The sequence below is a fragment of the Giraffa tippelskirchi genome, chromosome 1 (genome assembly GCF_054371585.1).
Source record: "Giraffa tippelskirchi isolate mGirTip1 chromosome 1, T2T-mGirTip1v1.2.pri, whole genome shotgun sequence".
Lineage (NCBI taxonomy): Eukaryota > Metazoa > Chordata > Mammalia > Artiodactyla > Giraffidae > Giraffa > Giraffa tippelskirchi.
The window spans coordinates 118,471,214-118,494,753 of NC_137275.1; the positions used below are offsets into that span (position 1 = coordinate 118,471,214).

General features: G+C 40.0%; 1 protein-coding gene across 4 annotated transcripts in view; it reads left to right on the forward strand.

The window, feature by feature from the left end:
- LOC145537090 (rho GTPase-activating protein 20-like) overlaps nt 1-23,540 on the forward strand; it is a 42,048-nt gene that overhangs the window by 12,810 nt on the left and 5,698 nt on the right. For all 4 annotated transcript variants that reach the window (XR_014076247.1, XR_014076241.1, XM_081567852.1 and 1 more), the window contains 4 exons: nt 1,690-1,756; nt 5,414-5,608; nt 18,316-18,491; nt 20,288-20,449. Coding sequence is in view for 2 of the 4 variants with exons in the window: in XM_081567852.1 (XP_081423978.1) it covers nt 1,690-1,756; nt 5,414-5,608; nt 18,316-18,491; nt 20,288-20,449 (600 nt within the window). In the remaining 2 variants the exon portion in view is untranslated. The remainder of the gene's footprint in view (nt 1-1,689; nt 1,757-5,413; nt 5,609-18,315; nt 18,492-20,287; nt 20,450-23,540) is intronic.

Genomic DNA, 23,540 nt, shown 5'->3' on the forward strand with positions numbered 1-23,540 from the left:
TATATATATGTGTGTGTAAAATACACATATGAATACAATTATGTGGAGAAGGAAATGGCAACCAACTCCAGTGTTCTTGCTTGGAGAATCCCAAGGATGGGGGAGCCTGGTGGGCTGCCGTCTTTGGGGTCGCACAGAGTCGGACGCAACTGAAGCGACTTAGTAGTAGTAGTAGTAAATACAATTATGAGTACATATTTATACATAAATGTGAAAATGTCTTACTATTGTGATATGACATAATTACAATGTTTGTATTTACGTTTCACAATGATATAATAAAGCCCCTTAAAACCTCAAGGCAGCCAGAATTTGGTATGAGACATCAAGATTTCTGTAAAAACATAATTTAATAATATATTTTAAATAAAATTTAATTCATATGCATTGAGTACAGCACCCCTCTGCACTGATTTCTAATCTATATGATATATATGCCCTGAATGAGAATTGAACCTTAGAAGAAAGTGGCTTTAGGGATAAAGTTGGGGAGACTGATTAATGTTAGAACTCATTTTATTTCATTTTGTAACTTTCCTTTGCTTAAAGTGATCAATCTCACTAGACAAAAAATTTCTATTTCAGTGAATAACTCGGGTTATTTCTCTATATACATATGTCTGATTTAAGGGATTCCATCATAGTTTTTCCAATTTTTACCTTAAAAGAAAAGACTTTTATCAGCTCTCTCATTTCTTATTTGCAATACAATTTTGAGCCTATTTAGTTATGTGTGTGTGTTTGTGTGTGTGATTGCTTCCATACTTGGGACTTTGCTTCCTTCACGGCAAGGCCATGATTTTTACTCAGGAGTCAAAGGTAATCATAGTACCTAGTACCTATCACCAACAACTCTATTTTAAACATTTTTTGCTTTATCCTCTCTTGGAAGGCTCTTTAATTTAGCAGTCTTTATAATTTATACTTGTTTCAAATGGGATATTCAGTATTTTTAGGCAGTGATTCTGCTGGAAGAAACTGTTTTCTACATCTGATTCATTCTTAAGGTTAGAGTCCTTGTCCCTTCTCTCGCTTGAGTGGTGCTTGCCTACATCACAGCCAGTAGGCTGCCATCTACTCAAGGCCTCTTGGGCATCTGTCTCATTTTATTAATGATTGCTGAGCTAATGCTGCCTTTCAAGTTTTACTTTGTTCAGGAATAGTCATGGCAGAGTATGTGGCTTTCTGGACAACATGCTTGACTGGGCAGGGGCATTTTAAGGCAAAAGCCAGCATGCTCCAAGGAGTCTCAAAACAGCAGAAGGCAGGATTCTTGAGATTAGACTTCTCTTCCATAGTGAAGAGAAGTTTTTTTGTTATTATTTTATTTTTTATTTATGTATTTATTTATAATTTTATTAAAAATTACCATGATTTTTTTATACCGTGGACCACCCACAAAGTGAGAGGCTTGCTGTGACTGCACTGTGGTTCTACAGATCCTCACCCTTTATCAAAAATGACAAGAATCTCAGATGGGCCATTGGAGGATATGAGAGAGGGACAGGGGTTACTGGAATCAGCATTGTTAACTCAAAAATTGTTGCCACTCCCACGAACCAAATAGCATTTATACTGGCCCAAATTCTCCTTTTGAAACTATAGAAATGCTAAGGAAATGAGTACCTAAGTACCTCAAGTACCTACTAGGAAGATTTGCTGTGACACAAAGTTCTTTTTGTTTCCAAGGGTTCTGAGAAAGATTACCAGTTGTGGATCAGTTCTGGCAAGAAAAAGGCCTTATATCCACTTACTGGTAAGTGTCAGGGAAAACCTAAGATAGAGTTGGTTGGGTTCCAAATTCTAACTTTTAAAGTCTCAAAGTAATGGTTGATCAATCTTAAGCTTAAATGCCCTTTAAACTGAACATCTCTTGCAGTATCCATTTATACACATATTAAATAATTCTAAGCACCTGCTCTATCCCAAGCACAGATAGCATCTCTTCATGCAGCAGCTTATGGCCTATTTGGGGACAGCAGTGTGAATTTTTCTTCTTTACTTTTTCCACTTGACAAATAGTTGTCTTGAAAACAATTACTTACTTACTCTTTATTTACTCATTTAGATATGACAATACAAGCGGGGATTTCTTTTGCTCATACATTATTTTTCATATTCCAGTCTTGACGTTCTCAGTTCCATTTTCTAACTACTAAGTAGTCTCTATTTTGTGATAATCTCCTAAAATCAAGCCATGCCTCTGACCTCTGCTGCTGCTACTGCTGCTGCTAAGTCGCTTCAGTTGTGTCCAACTCTGTGCGACCCCATAGACGGCAGCCCACCAGGCTCTCCCGTCCCTGAGATTCTCCAGGCAAGAACACTGGAGTGGGTTGCCATTTCCTTCTCCAATGCATGAAAGTGAAAAGTGAAAGTGAAGTCTGACTCTTAGCGACCCCATGGACTGCAGCCTATCAGGCTCCTCCATCCATGGGATTTTCTAGGCAAGAGTACTGGAGTGGGGTGCCATTGCCTTCTCCATCTAACCTCTAGTACATTTATTTAATACCTATTCTATGCCTAAAGCTTTTCTCAGCATCATAAAGAAAATGAAATAATCACACTCTTAGATTCTTCACTGACTAAACCACCTGCATGTACTTTGCTGTTTCTCAAGCTAAGTTCACTAGCACTGCTCTTGAAATTTTTGATAAATAGAAGCAATAGTTAGAACTGGACATGGAACAACAGACTGGTTCCAAATAGGAAAAGGAGTACGTCAAGGCTGTACATTGTCACCCTGCTTATTTAACTTATATGCAGAGTACATCATGAGAAATGTTGGGCTGGAGGAAGCACAAGCTGGAATCAAGATTACCAGGAGAAATATCAATAACCTCAGATATGCAGATGACACCACCCAGAAAGTGAAGAGGAACTAAAAAGCCTCTTGATGAAAGTAAAAGAGGAGAGTGAAAAAGTTGGCTTAAAGCTCAACATTCAGAAAACTAAGATCATAGCATCTGGTCCCATCACTTCATGGCAGATAGATGGGGCAACATTGGAAACAGTGGCTGACTTTATTTTTCTGGGCTCCAAAATCATTGCAGATGGTGATTTCAGCCATGAAATTAAAAGACGCTTACTCCTTGGAAGGAAAGTTATGACCAACCTAGACAGCATGTTAAAAAGCAGAGACATTACTTTGCCAACAAAGGTCCGTCTAGTTAAGGCTATGGTTTTTCCAGTAGTCATGTACGGTTGTGAGAGTTGGACTGTGAAGAAAGCTGAGCGCTGCAGAATTGATGCTTTTGAACTGTGGTGTTGGAGAAAACTCTCGAGAGTCCCTTGGACTGCAAGGAGATCCAACCCGTCCATCCTAAAGGAGATCAATCCTGGGTGTTCATTGGAAGGACTGATGTTGAAGCTGAAACCCCAATATTTAGGCCACCTCATGCAAAGAGTTGACTCATTGGAAAAGACTCTGATGCTGGGAAGGATTGGGGGCAGGAGGAGAAGGGGACGACAGAGGATGTGATGGCTGGATGGCATCACCGACTCGATGGACGTGAGTTTGGGTAAACTCTGGGAGTTGGTGATGGACAGGGAGGTCTGCGTGCTGCGAGTCATGGGGTCGCAAAGAGTCAGACACGACTGAGCAACTGAGCTGAACTTCCTAAAATAGTTATCATAGCAAGTTAACTAGAAGTAATAATGCACATTCTTGGATGAGCAAATCTGTCATGGTGGTCAGTGAAAAAAGGAGGGATTAAAACAAGGGAAACAACCCACTCCAGTACTCTTGCCTGGAAAATCCCATGGACGGAGGAGCCTGGTGGGCTCTTGTCTATGGGGTTGCACAGGGTCGGACACGACTGAAGTGACTTAGCAGCAGCAGCAGCAAAACAAGGTAAAAGACAAAATCTATAGTAGAACTTGCAATATAGTCACGGTGACAATGACTTTTGCTAGAAATCTTAGAGCACTTCTTCTTACATAATCTTTTTTTAACTTTTTTCATCTGTTCAACAATCTTGTGATCTGAGGAACGTTTTCAAATGGTCTGGAGTATCTAAACAACTAAGTTTTTTCTGTGATATGTATATTCCCAGTCTTAGAATACATGGAGTCACCAAGTATAAAGCTGAAGACAAAATCACCTCACCCATTTCACATGTTTTTCTTGTCACGTTGACATCCTTGTAAAAGTCAGTCAGCAGTAAAGTGAAAAAAATTGAATATTTATTTAATTTAATAAAATGCATTAATTTAAATAAAACCATATAGATGACAACTATTAAGCTTAGAACAACTTCAAACACCAAACACTAAGGACTCCTAAGAGGCTCTCTTTCATGATGCTGCCTCAGCAGTCGTTCTGAATGCATTTCTTAACATGTTTTCAGCTCACAATTATGGATTAGCTCCTGGTTATCCTGGTGACCTGGTTGTATTTTATTACTTTCACAGAAGCTTCTTTTGCCTTAAAGATGGAAGTCGCTGTGATTCTTGTTCTGAATAGAGCACTGACATTGTGTTTATGCTAGATGTAAAGCAAAAGCAAGAACTCCTCCAGTTGCATTTAATAAATCAGAAACAAAAGAAAAGGAGCTTTCATGTAATTCTTTAAAGATGGAATCCACAGGACAGCACAGGGTCTTAGAGAATTCTATGGAGAGGAAGCAATTTATAGCATGAAAGAGCAAAACAAATCACTTGGCAGGCAACTCCTGATGATTTCTGGTGTGGTTTTCCACTCTGTAAACACTGTTTTGCACTTTACTTCTGGGTTTTCTCAGCCGTGCAGGCTTGTCTCTGATCACTGCCTCGTAGGAAATCCCTTTGAGGGAAGCAGCAGTGGGAGGGAAACATTAAGACAAACCACCCCATTGCGCTCTGCCTACTGAACTGACAAAAGGAAATGAAAAATGTGTTAAACTGACATATGTGGCAGAACACTGATCAGAGCAATTCTTAACATACATAGTCCGATTATTTTTAAAATATTAACCACCAATGCTTATTAATATATTTACTTTGATCCTTATGAGTCTCTGTGTGAGGGTCAGTGTTTCAAAGGAGGAATGTTAACACTAGCACTTTGCCTAAGATCTACAGGTGTAGTGAGTGTCAAGGCAGAAACTAGAAGGCCATAAATATTCTCAGATGGAAACATGATGAAAGTCAATATTGTGCAATTCACTGATGAATATATACCTTCCAGGCCAAGCAAGGTGTCTAAAAACATTTTTCTTGTTATGGTTTAAACTCTTCTGCTTGGGCCCCTGCTTTTTGCAGCGTGTCCCCGTGAGAGTGCACATTGTGCTTACTCGGGAGTCACAGCCTTCTCTTCCCAGAAGCCCCTGAAGGTCAGCAGTCACACCAGTGTGGCACACTCGCTCACGGTTAAGGTGGGTTTGATCACACCCATCACCATCGGTCTGAATCTATACTTAGATTTTTCTCCATATAGGTCATGAACATCCCTATGGAATTAAAATGAGCGATGTTCCAGCTACTGGGCTGCTGCAGCAGGGACCGGAGGACTCCACTTCTGCTTCTGCCCTACAGGAGGCCTTCCTGAAGGGGTCCCAAGAGATTCAAGACCAGTTTATCCTGAAATCCAGGCACCCAGCCAGGAACCAATCTAGAAATCAGCAGGGGAAAGGTAAGCCCCTTCCCTTCATGCAAGTGGCTTCTCTTGGCTCTCGTCTCTACTCCTGAAAACAAACTCTTGACGAACAGCCAGTTCTCCACGTGAGGCTGAAGGGCAGTATAAGCAGGCACCAATTCCACCCAGAATCAAACCCAGAGAAACCCCAGAGGTCTGAAATCAAGACCAAATTCACTTCTAGGAAGGCTTTTCTTTTTTTTTTAATTCCTCTAGGTAGACAGCATAGCACTTCCTACATATAATTAACGTATGCACACATCTGTGTGGGCTTTGCTGGTGGCTTAGATGGTAAAGCATCTGCCTGCAACACAGGAGACCTGAGTTCAATCCCTGGGTCAGGAAGATCCCCTGGCAAAGGGAATGGCTATCAGCCACACCAATATTGTTGCCAGGAGAATCCCACTGAAAGAGGAGCCTGGCAGCCTACAGTCTATGGGGTCACACAGAGTCAGGCACGACTGAACAACTTACACACACACACACACACACACACACATACATCTATGTATCTTATTAGAACATGAGTTTCTTATGGCCTGGGAACACACATTCCCCATCCCAAGGTTTTGTCCAGTATCTCGGGCTCCTCACAGGAGGTGTTTAGATGACTGTGTGGCTTAGATAAGACCTAGAATCTATTCTGGGCTTAGGCTGAAGTGGCCTTGGGCATTTTGGTTAGATTTGAACTCTCTCTCTTTTTTTATGTTGGTATATTTATTGAAGAAAATATATTTCAAAAAGAACAGTAACTAAACCATTTGCTATTTGCTAGAAAAATTTATTTTCTCTCAGTGTATTTTGTAATTATTAAAGTCCAAATGCTCTTGCATATAGTCTATAAGCAGAGAAGATAAATTAGCAAGCACCTTGGTCAAATATCTATTTATAGAAAATCTAATATTCGGTTTTAACTAGTTTAACTTAGAGTCTTGCAATGTAGTTTAGTTATCAACATTCTTGTTTTTCCTGTCAGTAAACTAAATGTGCTAGTTCTCTTTGGGGGAAGACTATTTTACTCAATATTTTCCTATGCTTTTGATTTTCAAGAGAAGAGAAATCTTAAGACACTTGTGTTCAAATGTCTGGTATTGTGCCTAATGAATATTTTACTAATTAATGTTATCATTAGTAAAATGTTCATTCTGATTACTTCCCACGCTGATTTAAAGTGACTTATGATAAAAGACATATATCAGTTAGGTATGTTTGGGAGAGACATGTACACACTGCTCTATTTAAAATGGATAACCAAAAAGGACCTACTCTATACCACAGGGAACTCTGCTGAATACTCTCTAAGAACCTAAATGGAAAAAGAATTTGAAAAGAATAGATACATGTATAATTGAATCACTTTGCTGTACAGCAGAAGCTAACAAAACATTACTAACCAGTTATACTCCAATATAAAATAAAGCATTAAAAAAAGAAAATAAACTTTCACAGAAGACAAAAATAGCAAAAAAACTAAACAACATTGTTCAGTTCAGTTCAGTTCAGCTCAGTCGCTCAGTCGTGTCCAATTCTTTGCGACCCCATGGACTGCAACACGCCAGGCCTCCCTGTCCATGACCAACGCCCAGATTTTACTCAAACCTATGTCCATCGAGTCAGTGATGGCATCCAACCATCTCATCCTCTGTAGCCCCTTCACATCCCGCCTACAATCATTGCCAGGATCAGGGTATTTTCAAATGAGATAGTTCTTTGCATCACGTGGCCAAAGTATTGACGTTCCATCTTCAGCAACAGTCCTTCCAATGAACATTCAGGACTGATTTCCTTTAGGATGGACGGGTTGGTTCTCTTTGCTGTCCAAGGGACTCTGAGGAGTCTTCTCCAACAGCACAGTTCAAAAGCATCAATTCTCTGGCATTCAGCTTTCTTTATAGTCCAACTCTCACATACATTCATGACTACTGGAAAAACCATAGCTTTGACTAGATAGACCTTTGTTGGCAAAGTAATGTCTCTGCTTTTTAATATGCTGTCTAGGTTGGTTATAACTTTTCTTCCAAGGAGCAAGCATCTTTTAATTTCATGACTGCAGTCACCATCTGCCGTGATTTTGGCACCCAAAAACATAAAGTCTGTCACTGTTTCCCCATCTATTTGCGTGAAGTAATGGAACTAGATGCCATAGTCTTAGCTTTCAGAATGTTGAGTTTTAAGCCAACTTTTTCACTCTCCTCTTTCACTTTCATCAAGAGGCTCTTTAGTTCTTTGCTTTCTCCCATAAGGGTGGTGTCATCTGCATATCTGAGGTTGTTGATATTTCTCCTCGCAATCTTTCGTTTTCTTTTTTTTAATTTATTTAATTTGAGGCTAATTACTTTACAATATTATAGTGGTTTTGCCATACACTGACATGAATCAGCCATGGGTTTACATGTGTTCCCCATCCAGAAGCCCCCTCCCACCTCCTTCCCCATCCCATCCCTCTGAGTCATCCCAGTGCACCAGCCCTGAGCACCCTGTCTCACGCATCGAACCTGGACTGGAAATGTTTCACATATGATAATATACATGTTTCAATGCTATTCTCTCAAATCATCCTACCCTCACCTTCTCCCACAGAGTCCAAAAGACTGTTCTATACATCTGTGTCTCTTTTGCTATCTCGCATATAGGGTTATCACTACCATCTTTCTAAATTCCATATATATGTGTTAGTATACTGTATTGGTGTTTTTCTTTCTGGCTTACTTCACTCTGTATAATGGGCTCCAGTTTCATCCACCTCATTAGAACTGATTCGAAAAAACAAAAAAAGAACTGATTCAAATGTATTCTTTTTAATGGCTGAATAATATTCCATTGTGTATATGTACCACCACTTTCTTATCCATTCGTCTGCCAATGGACATCAAGGTTGCTACCATGTCCTGGCTATTATAAACAGTGCTGCGATGAACATTGGGGTACACGTGTCTCTTTCAATTCTGGTTTCCTCGGTGTGTATGCCCAGCAGTGGGATTGCTGGGTCATATGGCAGTTCTATTTCCAGTTTTTTAAGGAATCTCCACACTGTTCTCCATAGAGGCTGTACTAGTTGCATTCCCACCAACAGTGTAAGAGGGTTCCCTTTTCTCCAAACCCTCTCCAGCATTTATTGCTTGTGGACTTTTGGATAGCAGCCATTCTGATGGGCATGAAATGGTACCTCATTTTGGTTTTGATTTGCATTTCTCTGATAATGAGTGATGTTGAGCATCTTTTCATGTGTTTGTTAGCCATCTGTATTTCTTCTTTGGAGAAATGTCTGTTTAGTTCTTTGGCCCATTTTTTGATTGGGTCGTTTATTTTTCTGGAATTGAGCTGCAGGAGTTGCTTGTATATTTTTGAGATTAATTCTTTGTCAGTTGCTTCATTTTCTATTATGTTCTCCCATTCTGAAGGCTGTCTTTTCACCTTGCTTATAGTTTCCTTCATTGTGCAAAAGCTTTTAAGTTTAATTAGGTACCATTTGTTTATTTTTGCTTTTATTTCCATTACTCGGGGAGGTGGGTCATAGAGGATCCTGCTGTGATTTATGTCAGAGAGTGTTTTGCCTATGTTTTCCTCTAGGAGTTTTATAGTTTCTGGTCTTACGTTTAGATCTTTAATCCATTTTGAGTTTATTTTTGTTCATGGTGTTAGAAAGTGTTCTAGTTTCATTCTTTTACAAGTGGTTGACCAGTTTTCCCAGCACCACTTGTTAAAGAGATTGTCTTTTCTCCATTGTATATTCTTGCCTCCTTTGTCGAAGATAAGGTGTCCATAGGTGCATGGATTTATCTCTGGGCTTTCTATTTTGTTCCATTGATCTATATTTCTATCCTTGTGCCAGTACCATACTGTCTTGATGACTGTGGCTTTGTAGTAGAGCCTGAAGTCAGGCAGATTGATTCCTCCAGTTCCATTCTTCTTTCTCAAGATTGCTTTGGCTATTCGAAGTTTTTTGTATTTCCATACAAATTGTGAAATGATTTGTTCTAGTTCTGTGAAAAATACCGTTGGTAGCTTGATAGGGATTGCACTGAATCTATAGATTGCTTTGGGTAGTACATTCATTTTCACTATATTGATTCTTCCAATCCATGAACATGGTATATTTCTCCACCCATTTGTGTCCTCTTTGATTTCTTTCATCAGTGTTTTATAGCTTTCTATATATAGGTCTTTGGTTTCTTTAGGTAGATACATTCCTAAGTATTTTATTCTTTTTGTTGCAATGGTGAATGGAATTGTTTCCTTAATTTCTCTTTCTGTTTTCTCATTGTTAGTGTATAGGAATGCAAGGGATTTCTGTGTGTTAATTTTATATCCTGCAACTTTACTATATTCATCGATTAGCTCTAGTAATTTTCTGGTGGAGTCTTTAGGGTTTTTCTATATAGAGGATCATATCATCTGCAAACAGTGAGAGTTTTACTTCTTTTCCAATCTGGATTCCTTTTATTTCTTTTTCTGCTCTGATTGCTGTGGCTAATACTTCCAAAACTGTGTTGAATAGTAGTGGTGAGAGTGGGCACCCTTGTCTTGTTCCTGACTTTAGGGGAAATGCTTTCAATTTTTCACCATTGAGGATAATGTTTGCTGTAGTTTGTCATATATAGCTTTTATTATGTTGAGGTATGTTCCTTCTATTCCTGCTTTCTGGAGGGTTTTTTTTTTTTATCATAAATGGATGTTGAATTTTGTCAAAGGCTTTCTCTGCATCTATTGAGATAATCATACAGTTTTTATCTTTCAATTTGTTAATGTGGTGTATTACATTGATTGATTTTCAAATATTGAAGAATCCTTGCATCCCTGGAATAAAGCTCACTTTGTCATGATGTATGATCTTTTTAATATGTTGTTGGATTCTGTTTTCTAGAATTTTGTTAAGGATTTTTGCATCTATGTTCATCAGTGATATTGGCCTATAGTTTTCTTTTTTTGTGGCATCTTTGTCTGGTTTTTGTATTAGGGTGTTGGTGGCCTCATAGAATGAGTTTGGAAGTTTACCTTCCTCTGAAATTTTCTGGAAGAATTTGAATAGGGTAGGTGTTAGCTCTTCTCTAAATTTTTGGTAGAATTCAGCTGTGAAGCCATCTGGTCCTGGGCTTTTGTTTGTTGGAAGATTTCTGATAACAGTTTCGATTTCAATGCTTGTGATGGGTCTGTTAGGATTTTCTATTTCGTCCTGGTTCAGTTCTGTAAGTTATACTTTTCTAAAAATTTTTCTATTTCTTCCAAGTTGTCCATTTTATTGGCATACAGTTGCTGATAGCAGTCTCTTATGATCCTTTGTATTTCTGTGTTGTCTGTTGTGATTTCTCCATTTTAATTTCTAATTTTGTTGATTTGATTCTTCTCCCTTTTTTTCTTGATGAGTCTGGCTAATGGTTTGTCAATTTTATTTATCTTCTCAAAGAACCAGCTTTTAGCTTTGTTGATTTTGGCTATGGTCTCTTTTGTTTCTTTTGCGTTTATTTCTGGCCTAATTTTTAAGATTTCTTTCCTTCTACTAACCCTGGGGTTTTTCATTTCTTCCTTTTCTAGTTGCTTTAAGTGTAGAATTAGGTTATTTATTTGATTTTTTTCTTGTTTCTTGAAGTAAGCCTGTATTACTATGAATCTTCCCCTTAGCACTGCTTTTACAGTGTCCCATAGGGTTTGGGTTATGTTTTCATTTTCATTCGTTTCTATGCATATTTTGATTTCTTTTCTGATTTCTTCTTTAATTTGTTGGTTATTCATAAGTGTGTTGTTCAGCCTCCATATGTTGGAATTTTTAATAGTTTTTCTCCTGTAATTGACATCTAATCTTACTGCATTGTGGTCAGAAAAGATGCTTGGAATGATTTCAATTTTTTTTTTTAATTTACCAAGACTAGATTTATGGTCCAGGATGTGATCTATCCTGGAAAAGACTCCATGTGCACTTGAGAAAAAGGTGAAATTCATTGTTTTGAGGTGAAATGGCCTATAGATATCAATTAGGTCTAACTGGCCTATTGTATCATTTAAAGTTTGTGTTTCCTTGTTAATTTTCTGTTTAGTTGATCTATCCATAGGTGTGAGTAGGGTGTTAAAGTCTTCCCCTATTATTGTGTTACTGTTAATTTCCCCTTTCATACGTTAGTGTTTGCCTTATGTATTGAGGTGCTCCTATGTTGGGTGCATATATATTTATAATTTTTATATCTTTTTCTTGGATTGCTCCTTTGATCATTATGTAGTGTCCTTCTTTGTCTCTTTTCACAGCCTTTATTTTAAAGTCTATTTTATCTGATATGAGCACTGCTACTCCTGCTTTCTTTTGGTCTCTATTTGCATGGAATATCTTTTTCCAGCCCTTCACTTTCAGGCTGTATATGTCCCTTGTTTTGAGGTGGGTCTCTTGTAGACAACATATATAGGGGTCTTGTTTTTGTATCCATTCAGTCAGTATTTGTCTTTTGGTTGGGGCATTCAACCCATTTACATTTAAGGTAATTATTGGTAAGTATGATCCTGTTGCCATGTACTTTGTTGTTGTGGGTTCAAGTTTATACACCCTTTCTGTGTTTCCTGTCTAGAGAAGATCCTTTAGCATTTGTTGGAGAGCAGGTTTGGTGGTGCTGAATTCTCTGAGCTTTTCTTTGTCTGTAAAGCTTTTGATTTCTCCTTCATATCTGAATGAAGTAATACAGTAATACAGTAATGAAGTGATACAGTAATCTGGGTTGTAGGTTTTCCTCGTTCATCACTTTAAGTATGTCCTGCCATTCCCTTCTGGCCTGAAAAGCTTCTATTGAAAGATCAGCTGTTATCCTTATGGGAATCCCCTTGTGTGTTATTTGTTGTTTTTCTTTTGCTGCTTTTAATATTTGTTCTTTGTGTTTGATATTTGTTAACTTGATTAATATGTGTCTTGGGGTGTTTCACCTTGGGTTTATCCTATTTGGGACTCTCTGGGTTTCTTGGACTTGGATGACTAGTTCCTTCCTTCCCATTTTAGGGAAGTTTTCAACTATTATCTCTTCAAGTATTTTCTCATGGCCTTTCTTTTTGTCTTCTTCTTCTGGGACTCCTATGATTCGAATGTTGGGGGTTTAACATTGTCCCCGAGTTCTCTGGGGTTGTCCTCACTTCTTTTAATTCTTTTTTCTTTTTTTCTCTCTGATTATTTCTACCACTCTGTCTTTTGCCTCACTTATCCTATCTTCTGCCTCTGTTATTCTACTGTTGGTTCCCTCTAGAATGTTTTTTATCTCATTTATTGCATTATTCATTATTGATTGACTCTTTTTTATTTCTTCTAGGTCCTTGTTAAACATTTCTTGCATCTTCTCAATCCTTGTCTCCAGGCTATTTATCTGTAACTCCATTTTGTTTTCAAGATTTTGGATCATTTTTACTATCATTTTTCTGAATTCTTTTTCAGGTAGACTCCCTATCTCCTCCTCTTTTGTTTGGTTTGGTGGGCATTTATCATGTTCCTTTACCTGCCGAGTATTTCTCTGCCTTTTCACCTTGTTTAGATTGCTGTGTTTGGGGTGGCCTTTCTGTATCCCGGCAGTTTGTGGTTCCTCTTTATTGAGGAGGTTCCTTGCTGTGGGTGGGGTTGGACAATTGGCTTGTCCAGGTTGCCTGAGTTGGTGTTCTGGTGGGTGGAGCTGGATCTCTTCTCTCTGGAGTGCAATGAAGTGTATAGTAGTGAGTTTTGAGATGTTTATGGGTTTGGTGTGACTTTGGGTATCCTGTATATTGAAGTTCAGGGCTATGTTCCTGCATTGCTGGAGAATTTGCTTGCTATGTCTTGCTCTGGAACTTGTTGGCTCTTGGGTGGTGCTTGGTTTCAGTGTAGGTATGGAGGCATTTGATGAGCTCCTATCAATTAATGCTTCTTGGATTCAGGAGTTCTCTGGTGTTCTCAGGTTTTGGACTTAAGCCCACTGCCTCTGGTTTTCAGTCTTATTCTTACAGTAGCCTCAAGACTTCTCCATCTATACAGCACCAATGATATTAATGATGAAAACGTTTTCCATAGTGAGGGACACCCAGAGAGCTTCACAGAGTTACATGGCTAAGAGAAGAGGGAGGAGGGAGATAGAGGTGACCAGGAGGAGAAGAGGGGGAAGCAAAAGGGGAGAGAGCAAGCTAGCCAGTAATCAATTCCCTATGTGCTCTCCATAGTCTGGACCCCTCAGAGAGGTTCACAGAGTTACAAAGAGAAGAGGGAGGAAGGAGACAGAGGTGACCAGGAGGAGAAAAGGGGGAATCAAAAGGAGAGAGACAGATGCAGCCAGTAATCAGGTCCCTAAGTGTTCTCCACAGCCCGGAACACACAAAGAGATTCACAGAGTTGGGTAGGGAAGAGAAGAGGGAGGGAGGAGATAGAGGTGACCTGATGGAGAAAAAGGAGAGTCAAAAGGCAGAGAGTGCAAGCAAGCCAGTAATCACACTCCTAAGTAAAAATGGGTAGTGAAGATTGGGTTCTTAAAGGTACAGAATTGACAACAAACACCAAAAAGCAAAGATTAAAAATCTAGGGTAGAGGTTAGACTCTCAAAAATACAATATTAAAAAAACAAAACAAGGTCACAAAAATTATAATATATATAATATATATGAAGTTTGCTTTAAAAATAGGGTCTTTTTTTTTTTTGCAAGGTAATAGTAGGTTATAAAAATGAAAATTAAAGGAGTAATAGAGGACTTAAAAATTAAAAAAAAATTTTTTAATGATAATAGTAAAAATATATCTAGGAATTTCTCTGGAGCTGTTGTGGGCAGTGTGGGGTTAGTTCAGTTTCAGATTAACCTTGATCAGGCTTATACTTCTCAAGATCTATAGGCCCCTTCCAATGTAGTCAGTGCTAACTACAGGGTTTTAATCTGTTGCACTTCCAAAGCGGTTCTCTCTGTTTATTTTAGCTTCTGTTTGCTGGCCTCTTCAGTGTCTAATTTCCGCCCTGACACAAGGCAGCGATATTGGTCACTTTTTTAGGCTCACTTGTTCAGTCGTGCTGTGGGGAGGGAGGAACACTGCAAACAAATGTCACTGGTGTGTGTGGGGAGTGCTCGCAGTGTCTCAGCCACACTGGGTTCGCCCCGCTCATGGCATGTGTGCTTTCATGGTCTACACTTCTCAGGCTCTAAGTTGCTCTGCTGGGAACTGTCTGAGGCAGGCTCTGGGTTGCCTGCACTTCCCAGGTCTAAGCCGCTCAGGTTCAGGTTCTCGGGTACTCCACAAAGGCACAGACTCGGTTGACTGCGTTTTGTGCCCTTCCCAGGTCGGAGCAGCTCAGGCGACCAGGTGCTTGGTAAGCACAGTCACCCTCAGGTGGGGAGTGTGTCTTATCACCTCCCTGGTCCCAGCTGCTCGGTTTCCTGGGTGGCAGTGAGCATGCCCGTCTCAGGTGTCCCATGTGTCTCTTCTGGGGAGCTGATCTCTGGCTGTGACCCTCCCAGCGGATGTCAACTGTCCAGGATCCCAGGAAGACTTTGTTAGCAACTGGGAGCCTGCTTGCAGTTTGGTAGAGGATGCCTCTCTGGGGCTGAGATTGCCCTTTTCTGGCTCTGGCTGCCCCCCACTTGCTTCCCTGTCTCTGGTGGGGGATGGGCCAGTCCGCAGCCGGCTAGCTCTCCTCTGGTATTTGCTCAGTCCTTTGTTCTGTGAGCAGGCCTGGCAGTGCCTCAGGTTAGGGCTTTTTGCAGGATAGTTCTCTCTCTTTTCTTTCTCTCTCTCTTTGGCTATCCCACAGTTTGGGTTGCTATCTTACATTAGCTCCCTCAGATTACCCTCGGGGCATTCAGGCCCGGTCCTTACCCTAAGCAATGAAGCCGGCGCCTCCCTGTTCAGCCCCAACTTGCTGGTGGTGGTCGTGAGCGTCTGGGGTACTTCTCTGCTGGGAGTTGCCGTTAGGCATGTAACCTGTGGGTTTTATTTATTTATTTATTTTTCCTCCCAGTTATGTTGCCCTCTGAGCTTCCAAAACTCCCCACAGACCTGCTGGTGAGAGTGTTTCCTGGTGTTTGGAAACTTCTCTTTTAAGACTCCCTTTCCAGGACGGATCTCCGTCCCTACCTCTTTTGTCTCTCTTTTTATCATTTATATTTTGTCCTACCTCCTTTTGAAGACAATGGGCTGCCTTTCTGGGTGCCTGATATCCTCTGCCAGCATTCAGAAGTTGTTTTGTGGAATTTTCTCAGTGTTCAAATGTTCTTTCAATGAATTTGTAGGGGAGAAAGTGGTTTCCCCATCCTATTCCTCTGCCATCTTAGGACCGCCCCTGAGACATGAACTCTTGATTCTACCTCCACAGCAAGCTCACTTTCCATTCTGCTTCAGACCGAGGTTGCAAATGGAACTGGACTGAATGTTCATGTATTTGTTTGTTTTAAATCTTTCCTCTTGCAATTATCCCTGCTACCACTCCAATATTGTCCCATTGATATTTCTTTCTCTGAATAAAATGTCTTACTGCTTTAGGAAGTATTGGGGTCAGAATAGAATTTCTACTTAAAGTATTTTTATTCTTATAATTGTTATTCTATACCCACAAAATTTCAAAATATCACTTTTTAACATTCAAACCCGAATTTGAACATGAGGAAACACTAACCTAAATCTTGCCAGGACTGTTTAAGAAAGATGAGGTTATAAAGTTAACCTGTTTAACAGTACCTGGCAACCCACTCCAGTATTATTATCTGGGAAATGCCATGGACAGGAGCCTGATGGGCTACAGTCCATGGGGTTGCAAAAGTAGGACACCACTGAACAACTGAGCACTATACATTTTGTGGCTATAGTATGTATTTTTATTGGTCACAGAGCCAACAAGAACTCTAACACCAACAGATGTACATTACAAAAGGCCCATCTAGGCCTGAAAATAAAAGTATAGGGCTTAATGTCTATTTTGCTTTCCATCTATGCTCATAGAGTAGCTGGACGTATAGCTTTGTAGCAACTGATAGAGCTTTCTTCCTAAGAGTATTCTTATTAAAGCTGAACAATGAATGAATACATTTGGAATACATGAATACCTTTGGGTAGTTTAGAAATAAAATAATCAGGTTAATAGTAGGGAAACCAGGGTGCATAAAGCAACTCAACCCATATAAACACGTATCTTTTTAACATTTGTACATATTAATTAGGAGAATCTCTTCCTGAATTTAAGAATGCATTTGTTTTCTTCATTATCTCCTTTTAAAATGAATGTGGTATGAATGTCAGGGCAGGAAGAGCCTAAGGCAAAGTGATGGCATTCCTTCAGGAATGCACACCTTCTGGAGGCTGCAGAATCAAATGGAGAATGGGGGTGGGGTCTCCTTGGGGGGGAGGTGACTGATGTCTAGGCTGCCTTAGGACCTTTGAAAGTGAAAGTGAAGTTGCTCAGTCGTGTCCAACTCTTTGTGACCCCATGGACTGTAGCCTACCAGGCTTCTCCGTCCATGAGATTTTCCAAGCAAGGGTACCGGAGTGGGTTACCACTTGAAGGAGGGAAATTACCTTTATTAAGGCTGCTATGTGCCATGTCTTGCACTGAGTAGTACATTATGTTATGTAGTCCAGTGAGGTGTAAGTAGCATCATTTATGTTAAATTTGAGCAAACCAAAGCTCAAAGAGTTTTAGGTAAGTTATCCAATTAAGAGGCAGAATAGGAGCCTCCGGGTTCTCTCACCCAGCAGCACAAGTGGTTCACCCACTTGAATGGACATGGTGATGCACTCACTATGTCTCAGAAAAGCCAAGTGGATAGGCATTTTAAAATATTTGGTTAAATTCAACTGTTTATTTTTCTACAACTTGGCTCCTCTATTGATGTCTTTAGCTGGCTATTTAAGCAGGTTATTTAAGCAAATGTTAAGCAGGTTTATTGAGCAAATATCAGGAAAACATTCACAGCTGGGCAGAAGAAACTTTGAACTCAATTTTTCATTGTTGATCACTGTTTCTTTGAAAAGCCTTTCATCTGCATTCCTTTGACAGGGGCTGTTGGTAGTTAAAATTCATCTTTGGGTTAGCTGAGTAAGGTGTTATAGAAAAATGGCCACCTGTAATCTTACCACATAGTCTGCATTTAATGACTACTTCCCAAGGACCCTGAGGGCAGGAAGTCATCCTAGGAGCTGACTGAGGGTTGTGACCTCCCAGAGGAGAGGTCCAGAGGCTGTCTGAAAAGCAGGATCAGGCAGGATGTCTCATGAAAGGCGATTCTTTTGATGGAAGAAAATTGGGCATGATTGGGTACTCAGAAAGCCAAACAGGAAATTGAACAGAGGAAGGAAATTTACTACAAAAGTAAATGATAACCAAACACTGCTTGATTTGAATATTAAATATTTTTGGCTTTTAAAATTAGATTGATACCAGAATCCACTGATAATATTTAACATCAGGAAACCTGTATAACTACAGGTTAAGTGCCTCATGACACAGAGCAAAGGGAATAGATAGATAGTACTGTCTGGGGAACACTGTCACAGGGAGAATCAACCCTGAGTCAGGTCACGCCTCTAGGTTTAACTACTGGTTTGCAGAATATGGGGAAGAAGAACACATTAACACCACAAGGATGCAATTAGCCCGTTTCAGAATGTGGGGAATTCTATATAACAAATGGTTCAGTTTTTCTCTTTCAACCACTGCAATGAACATGCTGTGAATGTAAGTGGTGGAAATCTGGCTAAATAAGCTAAACTACTACTAGTGAAAATCTCTCTTCTATATTAGATTCAGACAAGAAGACCTTTAGTAAGAGTTCTGTCAAAAACTGGGCCTTTTGGTGTAGCTCCAGGACTTACGAGGACAACCAACACCCACCTCTACCACCTATAAAGCCAAAACAGCTCTTTGGAGCTCCTCTTGAGGATGTTTGTGATAATGACACCCTGCCCACCCCAATTCTGGTAGGTCTTATTTTGGTTTTCTGTAACCTTCCTGAGGAGGGGAGTTCTGAGAGATCAAGTGTTCTCTTCCAAATCTACTCCAAAATAAAGAAGTCTGGCTTTGTCTGATAAGTTTCATAATATTACTTCAAAGAATAATATCTGATTTAGGTACTGCAGAGTTAGAAGGCAAATACCAGATGAAAAGACACTCTCATCCATTCCACTGATTTCAGCAAAGACTCATCTATACCAGCTCAGACCAGTTAAAATGGACTTTGTAAGGTAAGGGAGTTAGAGAAGGCGAGGTTGAGAAAAAGAATGAGACCAGCACTTTACAGGAACAGGTCACCTTTAATGAGGTGAGACGGGGCAGCAGTCAGATTAATGAGCTGCTGCACTAACCCAAGAAAAGAGTAAGTATATATAGGCTTGCATGTGGAAAGCTACTGTCTTAAGGGGGGCTGTTCTTCTGCAAGGTTGTTCAGAGTAGTTATCTCTTAAACGGCTGGGGCAAGGAATTTTGGAGACCGGCCAGAGGCCGGACTAGCTGGGAGCTGGGCGTAATCAAGCTTAATGTCCATTTTTTTCTTTGGGTGAGAGAGTTCTTTGTTTTGCATAGAATGGTGGGGAGGACCTGGAGGGGAGTTTTAACTCCAGGCTATTTTGAGCCATGTAACTTTCCTTCAGACTCTGTGTGTAAGAATCTCTGAAAGTCCACCTCAACCTCATATTGTCTCCTCGTCTCCTCCCTTGAAGTCCATACTACTCTCAAGTCTCCTTCAGCTGAGTCTACTCTCTCTTATGACCCAAAATGTCTCAAACAGATTTGATTTGTAACTCAAGTGTTTAAGCATAAAGTATGCATCCTCTGGCAAATATGAATCATTTGATCCTGACAGAATATGTCAAAAGAAAGTCACAGGGTTTGGACTGTGTTATATCAAATTAGTGTATTGAACTGTAAGCATTAACACTTGTTCACTGTCCACTATCTCTCCAAGCACTACACTAGATGCAGGGAATTTCATGGTATATATGAAGAAATTTATCATACTAGTTATGTGCTAGCTACTACCCCAGACCTTGAGTCTTTCACAGAAAATTTAGGGGGTAGCTATGATTATCATCACCCCCACTTCATAAATGAAAAACAAAAGAGCCTCACCCAAGTATGTGCTATGCCCAAGGTCACACAGTGGATGAGTAGCATAACAGAATACACATTCCTTGAAAAACCTGGCTCCAATATCTGTTATCGCTCTACTCTGCTGACACCAGAGGGCATGAAAATACAGAAAAAGGAACTAGAAAGGCTGATGAGAAAGGAATGTGATTGGAGAAGGAGGAGAGGCGTATTGAGCCTGATTTTGAGGGTAGGGAATACAGGAAATAGGAATGAATGGGGTGGACAGTCCCTGAAAGAGGAATAAACAAATGGAGCACAAATATGGCAAAAAGATTTCCACACTTAGGGAAGAGCATCTATAATAGGGAATAATGAGAGAGGAATGGTGAAGGAAGAGAGAGTGATTCTACAAAGGCCTCAAAGCAGAGAAGTTTAACACAGTAAATTCACTGAAAAGGAAATTCTGATTACACAAGTGTTTAAAATGTTTCAGTGTATGAATGTCAAATGGATTGTTGGGTTGAAGATATATTTAGAGACACTGAAGAAAAAAATTCAAATTGACTTTGGTCCAGTTCTAGCACTGTATCCTCATATACCACAGCTCTGTCAAAACAGGGGCAAGCTTGTGCTCTGGGCTTGTAGATATGAAACGTCCCATAGTTTTCTTTTCTTTCCATCCCTATAGGATATGCTTTCCTTTATCAATCAAAAAGGGCCATTCACAGAAGGCATCTTCAGAAAATCAGCCAGTATAAAATCATGCAGAGCCCTAAAGGAGAAACTAAACTCTGGGGACAAAGTGAACTTGGATGACGAATCCATTCTTGTGGTAGCATCCGTCTTAAAGGTATGGAAAGTTTGAGCATTATCCACACACAGTAAATCTGAAGCTATATGACCGGTCCTTGATTATGACTGCCCGAGAAATATAATAGGCGTAAGAGAGGAAGGATCTGAAAAAGTGAAAAACACTTCATAAAGCCAAAATTGAAGGAAGGTACCTCAAATATTATAAGCCCCATACATTAGATATTTTCCTTTTTCATTGCACATCTTGACTCCTGAACACTCCATGCAAAATAATAATAATAAATTTCAAAATACACACTTACACATTGAGTGTTTACCAAAACAAGCTTCCTGCTTTTGATGACTTCCTCATCACCTTCCTAATGAAGGCAACATTTCCAAAATAAAATTCATATTAAGCTTTTGGAAATAGTTAACAGAAGTAACTTCCCAGGTGGCTCAGACAGTAAAGAATCCGCCTGCAATGCTGGAGACCTGGGTTCGTTCCCTGAGTTGGAAGGATCCCCTGGAAAAGGGACTGGCATACCTACTCTAGTATTCTTGCCTGGAGAATCCCATGGACAGAGGAGTCTGGCAGGCTATAGTCCATGGGGTGGAACAGAGTCGGATATGGCTGAAACAGCTTAGCGTGGATGCAAGACAGATGTTTACTTACTATGGTAAACTCGTGTGTGTGTGTGTGTGTGTGTGTGTGTGTGTGTTTGTGTTAGTCACCTAGTTGCGTCCAACTCTCTGTGATCCCATGGACTGTAGCCCAGCAGGCTCCTCTATCCATGGAATTCTCCAGGCAAGAATACTAGAGTGGGCTGCCCTGCCCTTCTCCAGGGGATCTTCCTGATCCAGGGATCGAACCTGCATCTCTTACATCTCCTGCATTGCCAGGCAGGTTCTTTACCACTAGCATCACCTGGGAAGCCCATTTGTCTTACAATGAATCAAAAAATGCTTAGTGAGGCTACCAAAATCTCTGATCACTTCATTATCCTTCCCTCCCCTGTCTCTCAATGCCTTTTACTTTAAAATTAGTGTAGGGTGACTCCACCATTTGTTCCTCCTTTTTCCTCCTTTTATCTCCCTTACCGTCTTTAATACCCTTTGTTTAATATTTGTATGTTTAACCCACCACCCAAGGTTACAGTTACATGGTAACCAGTTTTACTACATGCCTCATCTTATAAATCTTATTTTTAAAGTGAGTGCAACAGTCAAAGTCAGTTTGGAATTTTGAAAAATTCAATATATTTATAGAAAAAAATAGACTGAGTTTGAAATGATACAGCTAAATCACAAGTTTGTAGTTAAATTTCTACCAGGGAGATAACAGAACAGAAAAAAAAATTAATCAATCCATCTTGGTACTTGTTAGCAGCTATGATCAAAAATATATTGATGTAATAATAACTACAGACAGGTTATTAAAATTATCTTAGAAACTAAATAACATATGGTCTTTCCTTGTCCCCTATTAATGTTTGATTGTATGATAATAGCAACAGTGCAGATATGACTTAGAGTTGACCCCTACTACACTTGCACCATAATAATACACACTAGGTATGCAAATAGCAAGTAGAGTGCTACCCTCTATAAGGTGCACACTTGGAACTGATTTGATTTTTGAGCAAGAGTTACTAGGCTCTTGCCTATTTCCATGCTCTAAGCACAAACTAGTAAGAGGGTGGCTACTTATGGGTACAGGTCTTAGACAATCCCAAAGTTTTCTCTTCTGAAAGTTGATTGATCTTGGTGGGGAATCAGACTTTGCAACCTTGGCCTTGATAATACCATATGTTAAACCAACCATAGAGTTGGTCTAAATCAGAAATGAATATATAGTCAGAACCACATTGAGTTTTCCATTAAACTGTCTACAAACAGAGGTCCAATAGCAAATACCCATGGCATATTCTGCATGAGTCATGTCCTGGCTTAACCATACTCAGTCTCATCAATGGATTCTACAGCACAGGGTCCAGGAGAGAGAAGAGACACACATTCCAAGTGCATGTAGTTTGGTACACAAGGCAAAGGCCCTGCTGCATACTCCCAGACTCCCAGAATCAGCCAAAGCTAGATGAGACGGTTGAATGGCATCACCAACTCGATGGACATGAATTTGAGCAAGACCCCAGTGTTGGTGATGGACAGGAAAGCCTGGTGTGCTGCAGTCCATGGGGTTGCAAAGAGTAGGATACTTCTGAGCGACTGAACTGGAGTGCTTCCTCCTTCCAAATATACTGCGGACACTCCATAAGAAGCATAGTGAAAACCTAATGACCATGAGTGGGTATTGTATACCAATTACAAGAAAAAGTTTGAGAGGACTGAGACTTTGGACATTATCTTCATACTCTATCCTCAGTACTCAAAAGAGTGCCTGGCACAAACAGCAGCTCAATAAGTACTGAAACAAGGGAACACTGACTGGATTATAATCATGATAGTTGCCTAGAAACACTGCCTGAACAAGATACTATTAAGAGAAGTTAGGCTGTATATTAAGACCAGTGGAAGCAAGTTGTGCCTTTGAAACTGGCAAGGCAATGCAATAATTTCCCCTCAATCTTGCACAACAGTTTACAACTTCATCTATTTTAATAGGTCCCATTCTATGATATTAAGACTTGTCTATCAGTGATGAACTTTCCAGGCCTCCACTTAGGAAGCTTACATTTGCATATTCTATCCCACAGGTGTGAAGTTGCAATGTATCTAAATTTTCAGTTTCCTCTTTGGGGAGGATATATTACATTCAAAGAGTTGTAAGGGTAGCATGTAGTTTACCCATTGGGGCTTTTGATTTATTTCTAACACCTGCTGCTTAAAAGTCTGTAGAACTTCCATGTCCTGGCTATTGTAAACAGTGCTGCGATGAACATTGGGGTACACGTGTCTCTTTCAATTCTGGTTTCCTCGGTGTGTATGCCCAGCAGTGGGATTGCTGGGTCATATGGCAGTTCTATTCCCAGTTTTTTAAGGAATCTCCACACTGTTCTCCATAGTGGCTGTACTAGTTTGCATTCCCACCAACAGTGTAAGAGGGTTCCCTTTTCTCCACACCCTCTCCAGCATTTATTGCTTGTAGACTTTTGGATAGCAGCCATTCTGACTGGTGTGAAATGATACCT